The 16,812-nt window shown below is 41.3% G+C and overlaps 1 protein-coding gene across 1 annotated transcript in view; it reads left to right on the plus strand.

Annotated features, from left to right (window-relative positions):
- Positions 1–15,847, plus strand: part of LOC143386179 (PR domain zinc finger protein 2-like) — a 36,098-nt gene extending 20,251 nt beyond the window's left edge. The window contains exons 4-5 of the mRNA XM_076841447.1: positions 6,477–6,629; positions 15,509–15,847. Of these exons, the coding sequence (XP_076697562.1) occupies positions 6,477–6,629; positions 15,509–15,847 (492 nt within the window). The remainder of the gene's footprint in view (positions 1–6,476; positions 6,630–15,508) is intronic.
- The last annotated feature ends 965 nt before the right edge of the window (positions 15,848–16,812 follow it).

Raw genomic sequence — 16,812 nt, forward strand, 5'->3', positions numbered from 1 at the left:
TAGTGCCTATCTGTTAAGCTTTTACCAAATACCAGGCCCTGTCCTAAGTTCTGGAACATAAGGCTTGGTGTATAACTTTTGTCATGTTATGAACTGCTGGTGATACCTGATATCTGATGACATGTTCATGGAATGAAGGACTACTAGAAATAACCTAAATTTTACCACAAATCAGAAATTCTTGACCTCCTGGGCTGCTGGATGTCTGTAAGCTGGTAGCCCTGGAGTCACATCAGGAGCCACCTTTGATTGCCTGTGCAGTTCTCTTCCTGTTGGCAAAGAGCATCCCTCAGATATGGCAGCACATCATGGTGAGCACACATGTAGGAACAAAACAGTCACATCTCAGACCTCAAACCAGAGCAGAGTGGGAGGGGACCGCAGGGCCCCACATTTTCTTTTGAGGGCATGGCACTAATAATACTAAGGACCTCACACTAAGTCCCACCTTATCTTACAGGTTCACCGCCTCTCAGTCCCACTAACCAGGGGACCAAGCCTTCACACATGGACCTTTGGGGAGACACTCTAACCATAGCACTCCCTGAAAGTCTCCCCAGAAAGTATGCACATGCACATGCACATGTACACAGAGGAGCTTGCGTGTTATTTCTAGGGTTCTATGGAATTCATAAACATCCTTGGCCCACAGGCCCACAGAGTTTCTGACTTAAGAGTTTCAAGAATAAATTATTTTGTTTATCCAGAAGATGTTGATTGGGGGCCTGCTATGAACCAGTTAGCAGTTATTGATCATCTTTTGTGTTGATATTTTTCAGAACATTTGTGTGGTTGTAGTCCAAAACTTACTGAGAGTCATTTCAAAAGAGAGGTCCAGTCAGTGTGGCTTGCTCCATAGAGATGGATGTTAGACTGTGCGTTAAGGGTCTGAAAGGCTAAGCTATTTACTTTTTAAGTGTGTATTTTCGAGTCCACCTATGTGAGTAACAGGCTTATGGTAAAATGTGCAATGACTGACTGGATTCTCTTACTTCTTTTATTCCAGAATGTTTAGAACATTTCAGAAAATAGTGATACATTTGAGTAGTTCTTTAAAAGTCCCTGCCCTCTGAAAGCAATCTAAAGAGTGAAGTAGTTGATACCGAAGGTCCATTTTTGTATTCCCCAGAAAGTTACTTCTGTGGGGTGAAAGTTTTGTAATCCATAATAAGACCTGCAAATATCCAGCTCTATTATTGAAAAATGACTGGAATTTGAACATATTAAGGAAGTATGGTATTTTCTAGGTAGCAGTTTTAATAAATTCTCTTTATATAAGATATAACTTTTATTAAATGTTTTCACACCAAATTTAGGTTACCCTTTTCTTTTTCTTTATTCTCGTTGATTTGCTTGACTGCAGATTGGAATATGTTTATGAAATTAGTAGTTTAAGACGATTCTGGCTCAGTTTAGAAATATTAGTTGAACCCAAACATTGAAGAAAAACATTTGATCATAGAGAATAAAAATTCTTTTTTTTTTTTGTAGTTGCAGTACAAGTGGGAAACAGAACTAGTCAAGCAAACTAGATCCTCAAGGAGATGAAATATGAAAAGGAGCCTTAGGCAGTGTGGGCACACCAGGGCCACTGAAATGGGGACCTGGCTTCCAGGAGATTCTCTGTCTCTTGGCTGATGTGTTGGCACCCCAGTTTTCCTGTGCTGCAAGGGGTCCAGAGAAGAGTGGAGGGAGAAGGCTTTGCTACTGCGGACTCTGACTCTGGGGAGCTGGTTCCCATGAAAATAGACTCTTTCACAAAGAGAGCTGATACAATATAAGATTTATTTGTTGCCTTAAATTCTGGGAGTGATTTCTGTCACAGTTAGTTGGTTCCTTGCAGGTAAACAGTTGAGGATGTGAATGATGGTATGTTTGCATAAATGAATGAGAATTTTTAAAATTTACAAGGTGAATTAATGCACTTAAAAAGTAACAAATGATAAAGTTTGCTGCACATCTTCTCTAAATGATATAAAGAAATGAATTTGAATGTGTATTTAAATTGGTATGTGCACTAAAGTTTGAGTTTAGATTATTTTATGATAATTTCAAAATGACCAGATAAATTGAATGGAAATTGGGTGGTATCAGACTGACACTCCACAAAGTTGGTGCCTGCTTCCTGATTAGTGATGGAAGCAGAAAGGAGGTAGGCCTAGATAACATAGGAGTAAGAGACTCAAGGGGGTCTGTAAGGAGGGAAGACAGGAAGTAAATTGAGAGCGCCCCTCAAGACAAAAGGGAACCTTTCTCTCCATTCCCTTATTTATATACTGTTTTATTTTAGTGTAGGATATAGGAAAAAATGAGGGGGCCAGGTTTGAACACTGGCTCTGATTTTTATTGACTTGATTACTATAGTGGCCAATCCATTGTCAGTTTCCCTCATTTAGGAAAGGGACTTAGTATTTCATAGATTATCTTTAGATTCTTATGAAGGTTAAACAAATAACTCATAACGCCCCTAGTCTGGTGCTTGGTAGAGTGGCATTGATACTACATAAACAGAACTTTATTTTGTGAAAAGGGATTGTTTTGTGGATTCAGTCAGGAAAAAAAAAATCATTAATTGTATGTAATAACATTTCTCTTAGGATCCAGTAAGCTGAGTATTTCCTGGTTATTGTAAAGATCTGGAAGTAGACTTCTTACATGAAGCCTATCTTGTTTCATTTGTGGGTTTAAGTGAGGGTAGAAGTTCGTCCTGTTTTTGCCTGTCTTGTCTGAAAGGAGGAAATTGGAGTTGGTTTTCCAGCCTAATGGCGGATGGCACTTTTGAAGTCTAGTGATCTGTAGTCACGTGAGGCAAAATTTGATCACATTTTGGAGGTAGGTTCTGTTTGTCATTCATTAAAATTAATTTGATTGGAAACCAGGCTTTGACCTACTAAGATGGGAATTGTATAAGAGCACATTCTCATCCCAGTTCCTAGGTATAAGATTAAGCTCAGGGGGGCTGGGGTTATGGCTCAGAGGTAGAGCGCTCGCCTAGCATGCATGAGGTACTTGGTTTCATCCTCAGCACCACATAAAAATAAAATAAAGATATTGTGTCCACCTGTAACTAAAAAATAAATATTAAAAAAAGATTAAGCTCAGTAAAATGAGAAAGCTATGCGCTGCTGCTTTTTAAAATCTGTGTGATGATGATGATGAAGAGGATTTTGACTTAGGCCTTGGTTACCTTCATTCAGACTTAGGCTTTTGTTCAGAAGAGCATGTGCTCCTCCCGGTCCATCTCCCTCTTTTGCCATGCAGATTCTACTAAGTCAATGGTGGAAAGGTATAGACAATTCTTATTAAACAAGAAAAAAGTAAAAATTATGACTCATTTATCTTTTTAGAGAAAACCACTATTGTGTTTTCATTCATTAAGTTTTAAGAATTTTTTCTTATATAGTTATATGTTTAAGACAAAATGATATCATGTAATTGATTCTTTCTATAATAGCTTGATTCAGTCATCAATGTATTATGTATCTTGATAAATAGATTTCTACAATATCCTGTTATCTTTATTCTTTATTTTCTTTTAGTTACAGAAATTATGTATCACATTAAAAAATTCTTGGGTATAGCAGTGTCTCACAGGAAATAATCCGATTAATCACTTACATAACTTTTAAGTGTCTTCTTAGTACTCTTTTGTATTGACGGATTATAGTTTTCTGAGCTGATTCCATATGGTTTTGTAGTAAACCACACTGCTGGGAACAGCCTTGTACATAAGTGTTGGTACAGTTGCTCAATTGTCTGATTAAAATAAATTCCTCTAAGCTTGCATGCTGGTTGGAATGTGTATATATTGAAAGATTTTTTTTGTTAAGTGCTGCTAAAATTCCACCCAAAACAATTATACCAGTTTGTTCTCTGATTGTAAGCACTTGGGAGAATGTGTTCATACAACCCTTCCAATATGTTTTTTTTTTCCCTTAAAAATAATTTTTGACAATTTAATAAATGAAAACTTTTAATTTGAAATTATTTTTGATCATTAAGTTTCTTTTTTGAGGTTTTTAGGCTATGTGTATTCCTTTGTGAATTCCTTGTTTTCCTATTTTTAAAAAAATTGAAGTGTCCATCTTTTTCTATAAAATTAAGTATTTTCTTTTTGCACACCAATGTGACTTAGAAGTTGCCTTAGTCCCCTTTGAAGCACAGGGAGTTATGCACAAAGAAAGAATTCACTCAACTGGAACAGCTTGCTTTTCACAAAGGTCTGTGCTGACCTGAGAGCTAGGAAGATCCAGCAGAGCCTCATTGTGTGGGCAGGTGGATGTGGCTGCCTTCCTCCACGCTGTGGGATTGCTGGCAGCCATGCCTGTCTCTGCAGTCCCATTGAACACATGTGTCTCTGAAACATTTTAAATGAAAGCAGCTTTTGCTGTTTTGGTGTGTTAAGTTTGAATTTTGCATTGTGATGCAGTTTCTTGCCACATAGGCTACTCTGTTTCAAAGGGGAGGAATGTGGAGAGGGAGTATGACAGTGAGGTGCAAGGGAGCCTGATGCCACATGGTTACCTCTTGAGAGTGGTGCAGGTGGTTGCTTTCTGAGCAGTCAAGTTTTGAATCAGCTCACAGCTGGATGGCAGTTAAAATATGTACCTTGGTGCTTATGATGATGAAATAAACTGACTGCAGAGGGGGTTCTGCCACAGTCCCCACCACACAGTAGGCGTTCATTGGATGGTGGTGGTTATGCACTCGGGTGGTCATTTATTGTTACCTTACTGTATGCCAGGCACTAGTTGAGGTGTTGGAGGCACTGGCACAAGAGAAAAGGCTGATGCCTTCTCAGGGTGCTGAGGCTCTAGTGGGAAAGGCCCTGAACAAGGAACTGAAGTGACAGACGATACTGCACTGCACCTAGCACCTGGAAGGGTAGGAAAAGTGAGGTGGAAAGACTGGGTGCTGAGGAGAGGGAGGGGTGCACTTTTATGGGGGTGGTAGGGGCAGCTCTGGGTCTTGGAGGTTCTGCAGACCTGGGTTTAAGCCCATTTTGGCCGCAGTTGAGTGACTTTGAAAGGAAAGTCGTTTGACTTTTGAGCCTTGGTTTCCACGTGGTGGAAGAAGTAGTAGTAAATGAGCCTCCTGGGGCTCAGTGAGGAAGCAGGAAGTGGTGGGCAGCGGAGCGTCGTGCCTGATGAGCCCCGAGCCCCGGCAGTTGCCCAGGAGGGTGGGTGCTGCACCCTGCTTGCCAGGCCTCTAGGACATCAGGTAGGGGCTGGTGCTTTGTTCTGGAAGGAACAGTGCAGCTATGGGTGGTGATTCACGTGGGAGGAGAGGAGAGGAGGAGCAAGTGGTGGGAGTCATGGTAAGAGTTATGGCATGTAGATTCTTTTCTTTCCTCCTAAAAGGAAAATAAAAAACTTGTTCTTATCTCTCTGCGTTTCTCTTTCAGTGCCTAGTGGGTGTTTTGCAGTTTAGTTTTGGTGAATAAAATGTGTACATGTATTGCATATATAAAAGTTAAAGTGAAAAATTGTTGAAAAATAGATGTTCTTTAAAACCAAGGAATGTTGCCAGGCATGGTGGTGCATGCCTGTAATCCTAGCAGCTCAGGAGGCTGAGGCAGGAAGATCACAATTTCAAAGCCAGCCTCAACAATATAGTGAGGCCCTGAGCAACTCAGTGAGAACCTGTCTCTAAATAAAATACAGAAAGGGGTGTTACTCAGTGGTTAAGTGCCCCTGGGTTCAATCCCTGGTATTCCACAAAAAATAAATAAATACAAGAAGGAATGTTAGCTAAGCGCTGGAAGCCTCTCTGGGAGAAATTGTCTAAGGGTCTTGCAGGGACGCTTCCTGCAAGAGTGGATTTGATGTGACTTCTCAAAGAAGGGCTGAATTTTCAGTATGTTTTTGGAAGGCATTGATGTTTCCTAGAGTGTGACCCATGGCACCTTAGTCCTGACAGGAGCCCTGGATAGAGTGGTAAGAGCTGGCTGAGTTTGCAGAGCATCATGCTCCATCACCCTCGTGACTGGTTCACAGTGTGTGTTTACTTCCTGAAGTCCCTGTCAATCCTGCCAGAAAAAGACCCACTGACTTGGGTCACCCACAGGGCCAGGCCCCCCTGCTGGAGTGGCAGAGCAACCCTGAGAATGGGGATTTGCCCTGCTCAGCACTCTTCAAGCTTCACAGTCCTAAGTCACATTTTCAGGAATGTAGTTGTCACTTCCTTTATGCATGTATTTGCAAAGCTTTTGGTGATCATCAAGTATATTAGTTACATAGCTCCTTCTGTTTAGGGGAAAAAGTAAGCAGGCCCAAATAAAAAAATAATGGGAATCACATGGTTTTGAGTTTCAGTTTTTACTTGGTATTTTTCTTTTCTCTGTCACTTATTTTGTTTCTGTAAAATGCTTTATCGAGTAGTTGTGTGTAATGAGGAAGACTTGTTTTAAACATTGAACATGAAGATACTTGTAAGTACTCCTATCTTAACAAAGGTTGTTTTCCCCCATTTCCAAGGTATATTACCCGAATTTGGGATGGATGTGCATCGATGCCACTGATCCAGAGAAGGGGAACTGGCTGCGATATGTGAACTGGGCTTGCTCAGGAGAGGAGCAAAATTTGTTTCCACTGGAAATCAACAGAGCCATTTACTATAAAACTTTAAAGGTAACAATGTTGGAATAGTCTACTGCAAGTGACTCTGCATGCGTTTTCTAAATGTGGTCCTTAGCTGTGACTGACAATAACTATTTTTCTGACCTTGAAAGGACTATATTTGAAGTGGTTCATTTGTACACTCAAGGTCCTATGGTAAAGAAATGGTTGTCTCTACTTCATGTATGTCAGGGAACTTAACTAAACACGAAGATGGGATTGAGTAATCACATGCTGTGTCTTTCTGGATACTGTGGATAAAGCGTGGGGCAGCTGCTCCCCTCCTCCCAGGACACACGGGAACTGGCTGACTGGCAGATTTATTCCACTGTAAGAAGCCATCAATAGTTGTGGTGATGCTGGGTTCAAAGTCTTCATATGTTCATAGTCTTCAATGTAAATGAAGCAATGAAGCCTTGGGTTGGCTTTTCCTTTCCTTCAGTTTTATTCAGAATAGAAATTACACAGAATGTTGTGTTTTTTTTGCCACATTTTTATTGGGAGACATTAATCACTGAGGTGAGAAGGGGCAAGTCAGGTGTGCCACCAACAAGACTGCATCTCTTTCCTTGTTTTCACTGGTCATGGTCTTGGGGAAGACAGGTCTACACATCATGCATGGAATTGTTCCAAGGTGGAATGTTGAGGTTGTAGAGGCCGATGGTTGTTGCTTGTTTGGAATAGATGGCTTTGCTAAAGTTGCTGTAAGGAAAGCTTGTTTTTATTCACTTGCTTCCATTAAATATAGACTGAGGGACAGTCCGTAAAAATAATTGTCTCTATGGAGTTGATAAGTCTTGATGAGCAAACACTGAAGGTACAGGCCAGCTTTGCAGGTTGAGTTTTGTCACTGGCCATTAAGCAGGTAACTGTTCAATTTTTTTTTTCTGCTACATTTTTTCCTGCCATTGCTACCCAGTTGGAGGGCCCGTTACTTCATTTATACCCATGGCCTTGCATTTAGCCCTTGTAGGAATTGTATGTGTGTGTTACTTTCTCATATGTGACTTCTGAAATCTTGCTTCCTGTTTTCTTTCTGCTGAATTATAGCAGCATGCTTTTCTGGTAGGTATTACTGCAGTTTTGTTCCACCGGATTTGAAATTGGATTCTAAATGTGATTCAAGAATTCATTCTGTTTTACAAATTAACCTAGGTGAGAGATACCTGGTTGAATCTGTGAGGTGGAATCTTGGTGGAGATGGAACGCAGGCCAGGAGGTGACTGTGCGTCAGTCAGTCCAGGCCGTGGGAATGAGGTTCTGAAGGAGCATGAGCCCTGGGAGGTGGACGACCCTGCAGTTACTTCTTTAGGCTTCAAACTAAAGTCTGTTCTCTTCAAGAGCAGACCTGCAGTGACATTAGACTGCAGGGACCTTGAGAAGCCACACAGGGCAGTGGGTGGGAGGGGGAACTCCGAGGCCACACTGCCTGGGCACGGCGAGCCAGGGTGCCCTAGCCCTGTGGCTCTCCCATGTCCTTTCTTGGTGCCCTAGCTCACTCCTGGTCAGATACAGGTCACAGAGTGTGGTGATGAGCACCTGGGTGAACATGGATAGAGAAGCACCCAGTAACTAAGGGCTGTTAATGACAGCTGTCGTTTTTGCTGAGGTGATGTGGTGTGTGCCAGGAGTGGGAATTCTAGAGCAAACCACCTAGTGAGCAAATGTTGGCTTCTAGACGTGTGGCATGTGGTGTTCCTTCATTCCTCTTAGTTTTCTCACTTGTCAAGATGGTGGTAGTAGTATAGGTTGAGTATTCCTTGTCTGAAATGTTTGGGACTAATAGTGTTTTGAAGTTCAGATATTTTTGAATTTTGGAGTATCTGTATGTATCTGCATAACTTGGGGATGAGACCCCCATTTTCATGCTTCCAAACGTAAAATTCATTTGTTTCATATACACATAAACAGAAGGTGGTTTTATACAATATTTTTAGTGTGCTTGCCTTTTGACTGTGACCTATCACATGAGGTGTCAGGTGTGGAATTTTCCACTTGTGGTATCATGATGGCACCCTAAAAGATTCCTTTTTGGGAGCATTTTGGATTTCAGATTTTTTGGATTAGGGATACTCAACCTGCAATACTAATTCATATACCTGTTGTAAAGATGAAGCAATCCAATATGTAGTAGCTTAGGCCAACATAATTACTCAGAATGTGAAGTAACTAGTTGTGCTACTATCATTTTTACCTAAATTTGTCAGAAATAGCACAGTTCTGATTTTTGCAGACCTCCCCCAGTCCTGACCTTTGATATTTACTCAAGTGTTCATGAGGCCTTTCAGATTCCTTACTGGTGATCGTCTAACTGTATTCTTCTGGATTAAGCATTCTGTGGGGTAGGTGTTGTGAATGAATTACGTGTGATGTTTTATGGGCTTTGTATCACCTTCTCATTCTACCCAGATAATTGGGAAATCTCAACACTAGTTTTGTGGTACTTTGATTAAAAATTATTCAAAGTTAACAAGCCTATTATCCATTTATTCATCTACTCAGTAGTTTGACAGATACTGAGTGTGCACTGCAGACGGGTACTCTTCTAGGGTAGTGGGCAGAACAGACAAGGTCCTAGTGTCAGAGAACTTCCATTTTATAGGGGAGGAAGCAGATAAACAAGTAATTAAGTCGATAGAATCATTCCAGATCGAAGCAAGTGCTCTGAGGACAGTCAGATGCCCTGGAGGACTATGTAGGGAGAGGCTGATTGGCCTCCGGCCAAGGGAAGGCTTCCTGAGAAAGACGTTGAATTCCATCCCTGGTTAGAAAGGAAACAGCCACACAAAGATCTGGAGGAGAGCGATCCAGGAAGAGGGGCTGGTAGAAGCAAAGGGCCTTGAAGGAGGAATACACTAGTAGTTTTGTTTTTTGTTTTTGTGTGTTTTTTTTTTTTAGAGAAACAGAACATAGGCTGATGTGACTGGAGGAAGGAGAGGAATAGGAGGAATAGTAGGAGGTGATGTGGGCAGGGGCCAGATCAGGTGGGGCCTCATGACTCACAGAGAGAGAAGTATGAGTTTTAGTCTTAGGCTCAGTTCACTCGTTCAAGGTTTGAGGTTGAGATCTGATTCATGACTTTTTATACATCATGTTGGGGAATGGATTTGGGTGGATAAGTGTGTATGAATTTGGGTATTCCAATGATTCTGGAGCAGTTTTCTTATTTGATCTAGCATCAGGAATATTAGGGACCCTTGCTTCTTCCTAATTGGTCTGGTAAATTTCAGGTTTATATATGCCGATGTTTAGAAAAGAGAGAGTGCTTGATTTTATAAAGACTGCCTGAATCCAAAGGAAAAGTTGCAAGGGTTTGAAGTCTTGTTGTTTTAATTTTTTCTTTAACAACAAAATACAGTACAATCATGCACCGCCATACGATGGGGGTTCCATAAGATTGCATCAGTCAGTGACCTCACAGTGCCTGAGTCTGTGTGAGCACACTCTGTGAGGTTTGTACCACAGTGGCATTGCGTGATGGCACATTTCTCAGAATGTATCTCATCCTTAAATGAAGCATAATTGTATGGAAAAAGGTTGGTTGGTCTTTCAACTTCATTTTTTAAAAATGTGGATTTGTACTTACAATGATAGAACTTTGTGTAAATCTTGAAAATTCTAAGGAGTGCAGAAATGAAAACAGCATAGTACAGAAGAAAAGAATCCTTGATTTAATATATATATATATATATATATATATTAAAAAATGTATGTATTCCCTTCTTCATAAGGGAATGCTGTGTAGCTGCTTTAATACAAAGTTGGGAAGTATATTGCTCCATAGTATAATAACATCTCAGTTTTAAGAGCTTTTCTGTAATCAGGTTGTTGTTTCTCTTGATGGAAGTGCTTTACCAGCCCAATAGTCTTTTAAAAATTTTGTATTAGATTTCAGGTGCAATAGGATTCTGGTGTTTTCATAGTGTGTGTTTTGCAGCAACAAGAGTAACTGGGGGTGCTGGCGTGCTCCCCCGTGAAGTAGCCAGTGCAGCAGGCAGTCTGCCCAGGCCCGGTGGAGGAGCCTTGGAGGCAGGCACTCTTATTCCTGGTGATCCCCTGAAACTGTCAGTTTTCAACCAGGGTCCTGGTTACTCTCATTGGGGGAGGAATATATCAAGAACACAAGTGTCCTCACTCCTCCTTTCTGTGTTCTTGTTTTACTTTTGATTTTGTTTAATAATTAACTACTTCCTAGAACCCTAGGCATTTCAAATATTATTTAATACCACCATATTCATAAATTTGTGACTTGTAACAAGAAGATAAATGAAGTATGTTTGGAATTTACTTTTGAAAAGTAAACACAACCCATTAGCTCATCAGGGTGCCCAAAGGCATTTGTGATTATTAAATTAGATTTTTTGGTTTAGGTTTAACTGATTCACGAAAAAAGAAAAGTGAACCCAGTGCCTCACACAAAATACTGATTCAAAGATAAGAAAGTGTCAGATTTTAGCCATTCTTGGGGGAGCCAAAGAAACAGTGGCTGGTTCTTATATTTTGAAGAATTTAGACTATTTTGAAATTTGAACTATATAAACAGAATTCTGTGGAGAATGCAACAAATTAACATTTGCTTGTTTTCTTTTTAGTTATTCATGACAGAATATATTTTGATATACATACATGGAGTATAAATTTCCATTCTTGTGTTTGTACATGATATGGAGATACGCTGGTTGTATGTTCATATATGAACATAAGAAAGTCATGTCTGATTCATCCTACTTTTGTCTTTCCTATTCCTCTCCTCCCTCCCTTCCTTTCCCTTCATTCCTCTTTGTCTAATCCAGTGAACTTCTATCCCCACCCCTCATTGTGAGTTAGCATCTGTGTACCAGAAGGAATATTTGGCCTTTGGTTTTTTGGAATTGATTTATTTCACTTATCATGGTAGTCTCCATTTACTGACAAATGCCATAATTTCATTCTTCTTTATGACTCAGTAATATTCCATTGTGTATATATACCACATTTTCTAAACTCATTCATCTGTTGAAGGGCATGAAGGGCACCTAGGTTGGTTCCATGGTTTAGCTATTGTGAATTGAGCTGCTATAAACATTGATGTCACTATAGTATGCTGATTTTAAATCCTTTGGGTATATGCCAAGGAGTGGGATAGATAACTGGATCAAATGGTGGTTCCATTTCATGGTTTTTGAGGAATCTCCATACTGCTTTTCAGAGTGGTTGCATCAATTTGCAGTCCAATCAGCAATGTATGAGTGTACACTTTTCCTCACATCCTCACTAACATTTATCATTACTTATATTTTTTTATTAATTTTTTTAGTTGTAGGTGGACACAATACCTTTATTTTACTTTATTTATTTATCTTCTTATGAAATGCTGAGGATTAAACCCAGTGCCTCACACATGCTAGGTAAGCACTCTGCCACTGAGCCCCAGCTCTCATTACTCATATTCTTGATAATTGCCATTCTGACTAGAGTGAATGGAATGCTAGTGTAATTTTAATTTGCATTTCTCTAATTGCTAGAATTGTTGAACATTTTTTCATATATTTGTTTCTTCTGTGAAGTGTCTGTTCAGTTCCTTTGCCCATTTATTGATTTTTCTCTCTCTTTTTTTTTTTTTTTTGTTAAGTTTTTTGAGTTCTTTATCTATCCTGGAGATTTTTTTTTTTTTTTTTTTGGTACCAGGTATTGAACTCAGGGGCACTTCGCCACTGAGCTACATCCCCAGCTCTATTTTGTATTTTATTTAGAGACAGGGTCTCACTGAGTTTCCTAACACACCTCACTGTTGCTGAGACTGGCTTTGAACTTGCAGTCCTCCTGGCTCAGCCTCCTAAGCCACCGAGATTACGGGTGTGTGCCATCTCGCCTGGATCCATTTATTGATTTTACTTCTTGCGCTTTAGGAGTCTTGTTAAGGAAGTCAGTTCCTAAGCTGACATGATGAAGATTTGGGCCTACTTTTTCTTCTAGTGGGCGGGGTGTCTCTGGTCTAATTAATGCCTTGATTCACTTTGAGTTGAGTTTTATGCAGGGTGAGAGGGGTTTAATTTTATTTTGTTATATGAATTTCCTTTCCTCAGCACCGTTTGTTGAAATAGGCTGTCTTTTCTCCAATGTATGTTTATGGCACCTTTGTCTAATATGATGAAACTGTATTTCTGTTTTGTACCATTGGTCTTCATGTCTGTTTTGATACCAATACCATGTTTTTGTTACTCTGTATTTTAACTTAAGGTCTGGTATTGTGATGCCTCCTGCTTTGCTTTTCTCACTAAGGATTGCTCTGGCTATTCTGGTCCTCCTATTTTCCCAAATGAATTTCGTGACTGCTTTTTCTATTTCTATAAAGAATGTCATTGGAATTTTAATAGGAATTGCATTGAATCTATATAGTGCTTCTGGTAGTCTGGCCATTTTGACAGTATTAATTCTGCCTATTCAGGAATGTGGGAGATCTTCCCATCTTCCAGGGTTTTCTTCAATTTCTTTAGTGATCTGTAATTTTCATTGTAGAGGTATTTCATCTGTTTTGTTAGATTGTCTCAAATGTTTTATTTTTTTGAGGCTATTGTGAATGGGATAGTTTTTCTAATTTCCCTTTCATTTCAGTTGATTCATCACTGATGTATTGGAATGCAATTTGATTTTTGGTTTTAATTTTATGTCCTGCTACTTTGCTGAATTCGTTTATAAGTTTTCTGGTGGAGTTTTTTAGATTTTCTAAATATAGAATCATGTCTTTGGCAAATAGGGATAGTCTGAGTTCTTCTTTTCCTTTTATTATCCTTTTAATTTCTTTCTTCTGTCTAATTGCTCTGGTTAGACTTTCAAGGACTATGTTGAATAGAAATGGTGAAAGAGGGCATCCTTGTCTAGTTTTAAGAGGGAAGGTTTTCAATTTTTCTCCATTTAGAATGATGTTGGCTTTAGGTTTAAATATATAGCTTTTACAATGTTGAGGTATATTCCTGCTATCCCTGGCTTTTCTAGTGTTTTGAACATGAATGGCTGCTGTATTTTGTCATGCTTTTTCTGCATCTTTCGAGATAAGCATATGATTCTTTAAGTCTATTGATGTGATGAATTATGTTTATCAATTTATGTATATTGAACTATTGAACTTGCATTCCTGGGATGAATACCACTTGATTATGGTGCACTATCTTTTTTAATAGTAACTTGTTTTTAAGGACTTTATCTATACTAGAAGTTATATTGGCGTGAGGAGCTATTTGTTGACCTCTTAGATGGAATTTCCCTCCCCTTAAAAAAAAAAAAAGACAAAGCAAAACAAAATACCTGGATTATTCTCTTACATAACCATAGTGCAATGATCAGAATCAGGGAGCTAGCATTGAGACAACATTTTAATCGGTCCGCCTGACTCAAATGTTGTCAACTGTTCTACTTGTTTTCATTGTAAGAATACTGTTGTATTCAGTTATCATATCAAGTTTCCTTAGCTTGGACAATACCTTAGTCTTTGCTTACTTTTCAGTTTCAAGGAGAAATGGCTATTTTATAGAATCTCTTAGGTTTCATCATGATTAAATTTCATTTATGTCTTTTGGGCAGAAATCTTCCCAAAAGCAATGTCATGTTCTTTGTGTATCCTTCCAAGAGACATATGATATTCATTTGTCACATTAGGAAAACACAATTTTCCCCTTGTAATTAATAGATATTTTGTTAGGAGATATTTTGAGCCTATGCAAATTGTGCTACTCCTCAGACTTTCACCATTGGTGAGTCTTCCCTGAATCAGTTGTACAACGAAGATTGCCAAGGGGGCAGTTTTCTGATTCTCTCTTTTCACTATGATTCCTTGTGATGGACTTTAAGGAAGAATTTTCCTTTGTATGTATCTACTTGTTCATTCATTTATGTTAGTATTGAGTCATGAATTCTTATTTATTCAGTGGGTTTCTGATGGAATTTTACCTGCATTGTTATTTTTGCAACTTTTTGATCAGGTCAGTCCCTGAGAGAGAAACCAAGAAGCTCTTTTCCTCAGTTCTGTTTAGAGGCCATCTCTCCACTCAGCACCCCCGCGCCCCCAGGGTCTTGTAGGTGTAATCTACTGGTGTGTCTTTGCTCTCCCAGTCACACTGACTGGAAAGAATTCTGAGTTTTAGGAACATTATACCTGGGTGGTGCTTTCCTTGTGTTTAAAAGTCGTAATGCCCTTTTGCTGACCGGAGGAGAGCTGCGCAGGGTCCTGTGCTGCCTCCTCTTAGCTTTCTGCGAAGTGGGCAGCGGGGCAGGGGTAGACGTGCAGCGCGACACCAGGCTTCGCTTGCTTTTGGAATCAGAATCATGTGCTGCCACCTGCTTGTTAATTGTGCTTTAAATTTCTCATTCACTTGGATTTTGTGCAGAAAGAGGTTCCATATTGTGTCTTCTCTTCGCGTGGGGGATTCGGGGACTGGAGCAGTAAGATGTGGAAGCGCCTGGGGATTGAATGAGAGCCTCCGCGATCCGCGGCTGGCTTATCCTTCATCCAGCCTGTGGCACTGGGCCCTGGGCTTCTCTCACCTGCGGAGCCCCTTGCGCATGACCGAGAGAGCCGCCTCCTTGGCAGGGCGCGCGACCGTGAACCCCTCCTCCTCGGTAGGAGCCCCGCCTGCGGGGCCACGATCGCCTCCCTGCGTAGGAACCGTTTTATAGACTCCTCCTCCTGGCCGTGCCCCTTCCTCGCGCGCGGCTGTGAGCTCCTCCTCCCGGAAGCGCCCCCTCCTTCGTGGAGCCACCTCCCCCGCCCCACCTCAGCGCGCGCTGCCGGTGGCGCGCCCGCCTGACAGCTGTTTGCCACGGGCGTGCAGCTCCCGCCTGCTGCGGCGTTGCCCCGCCTCTGCCAACAACCTCTTCTCTGATTGGCCCGGCGCTTGTCTCTTCTCTCCCCACAGCCAATCGCGCCGGGCGAGGAGCTCCTGGTCTGGTACAATGGGGAAGACAACCCCGAGATAGCAGCTGCGATTGAGGAAGAGCGAGCCAGCGCCCGGAGCAAGCGGAGCTCCCCCAAGAGCCGGAAAGGTAGGACCTGCCGGCCGGCCCTCGCCCGGCCCGCAAGCAGCAGCCGTCTCGCTGCAGCCGGCCAGGTCGCGGGTTGGATCGCGGGCTGGGCCCGGCGCCCGCGGTGTCTTGGTGACCTTTTTCGGACTCGGCCAGGCCAGCCCGCGATCACCGCCGCCCCGCTGCTGAATCACGGCGGCTGCCGCTCGGGGTGTTTGCTAACTTGTGCCTGAGCGCTCCTGCGGCGAAAGTGCACGGCGCAGCAGGGTGCGGGCTCTGCCCAGCGGACGTCAGAGTCGGCCCCGCCGCGCTAGACTGGCGGCCTCCGCCTTCCGGCCATGGCTGACAGCCCGCTCCGCGGACAGCGGAGAGACCAGGAGGAGACAGCGAGGGGGGAGGGAAGCGCCTGCCGGGAGGGGAGAGGCCGGGCCCGGGCCGGAGGGCAGGGACTCCCCGAAGGATGCTGCGGGCGGCGTGCAAGTTGGGGGGGGGGCAGTTGCTGCTTTGTCGTTTTGAGTCACTTCTCATAGTTTTATGATTTATGATGTTTTTGAACAAAAGGTAAAGTGTAGTCGCATTTACAAAGGAGGGTTAAATTTCTGGTTAGGAAAATAGTTTGGTCGGCTATATCATATTTCCAGCTGGCATGCTGATACGTTGTTGGAATTTTTTTTTTAATGAAGAATTTTAGTGTGAATTTGGGAGTCTTTTATAGAGCTCAGTTTGAATATGTGCCAAGGCACGGTCTGGTAGTTTTTTGTTTTTGTTTATTTGTTTTTTAAAATTAATACAAGTACATTATTATTATTATCCTATCTTAGGTCTTAAGTAACTTTTTGTAATCATCCCAACAAATGAGTCTGTTTTTTGTCCAGAACATTTCAAAGTATGTTGTGGAAGTCCAGCTGTAAATAAAAGCATAAAGTACTTGCTTTGGAAGATTTTAACATTAATATTTAAAAAATGTAGGCAAGAAGACCATTCTGATTTTTCAGTTACTCGTTCTTTGTATTTCGACGCATAATGGAAACATAACTAATTCCCTAAGGGCCGGCTAGTTGGTGGGCCTTGTGCTGACTACACTGAAGGTCATTAAATAATTTGATTCTGAATCAGATGATCAGAGTTTAGAACATTCTAGGTCTTATTTTAATTGTTTTAACCTTGTATTGGAATTTTTTTTATATCAAGCTTAGTG

This window comes from Callospermophilus lateralis, unplaced genomic scaffold (genome assembly GCF_048772815.1).
Source record: "Callospermophilus lateralis isolate mCalLat2 unplaced genomic scaffold, mCalLat2.hap1 Scaffold_98, whole genome shotgun sequence".
NCBI classification, from domain to species: domain Eukaryota; kingdom Metazoa; phylum Chordata; class Mammalia; order Rodentia; family Sciuridae; genus Callospermophilus; species Callospermophilus lateralis.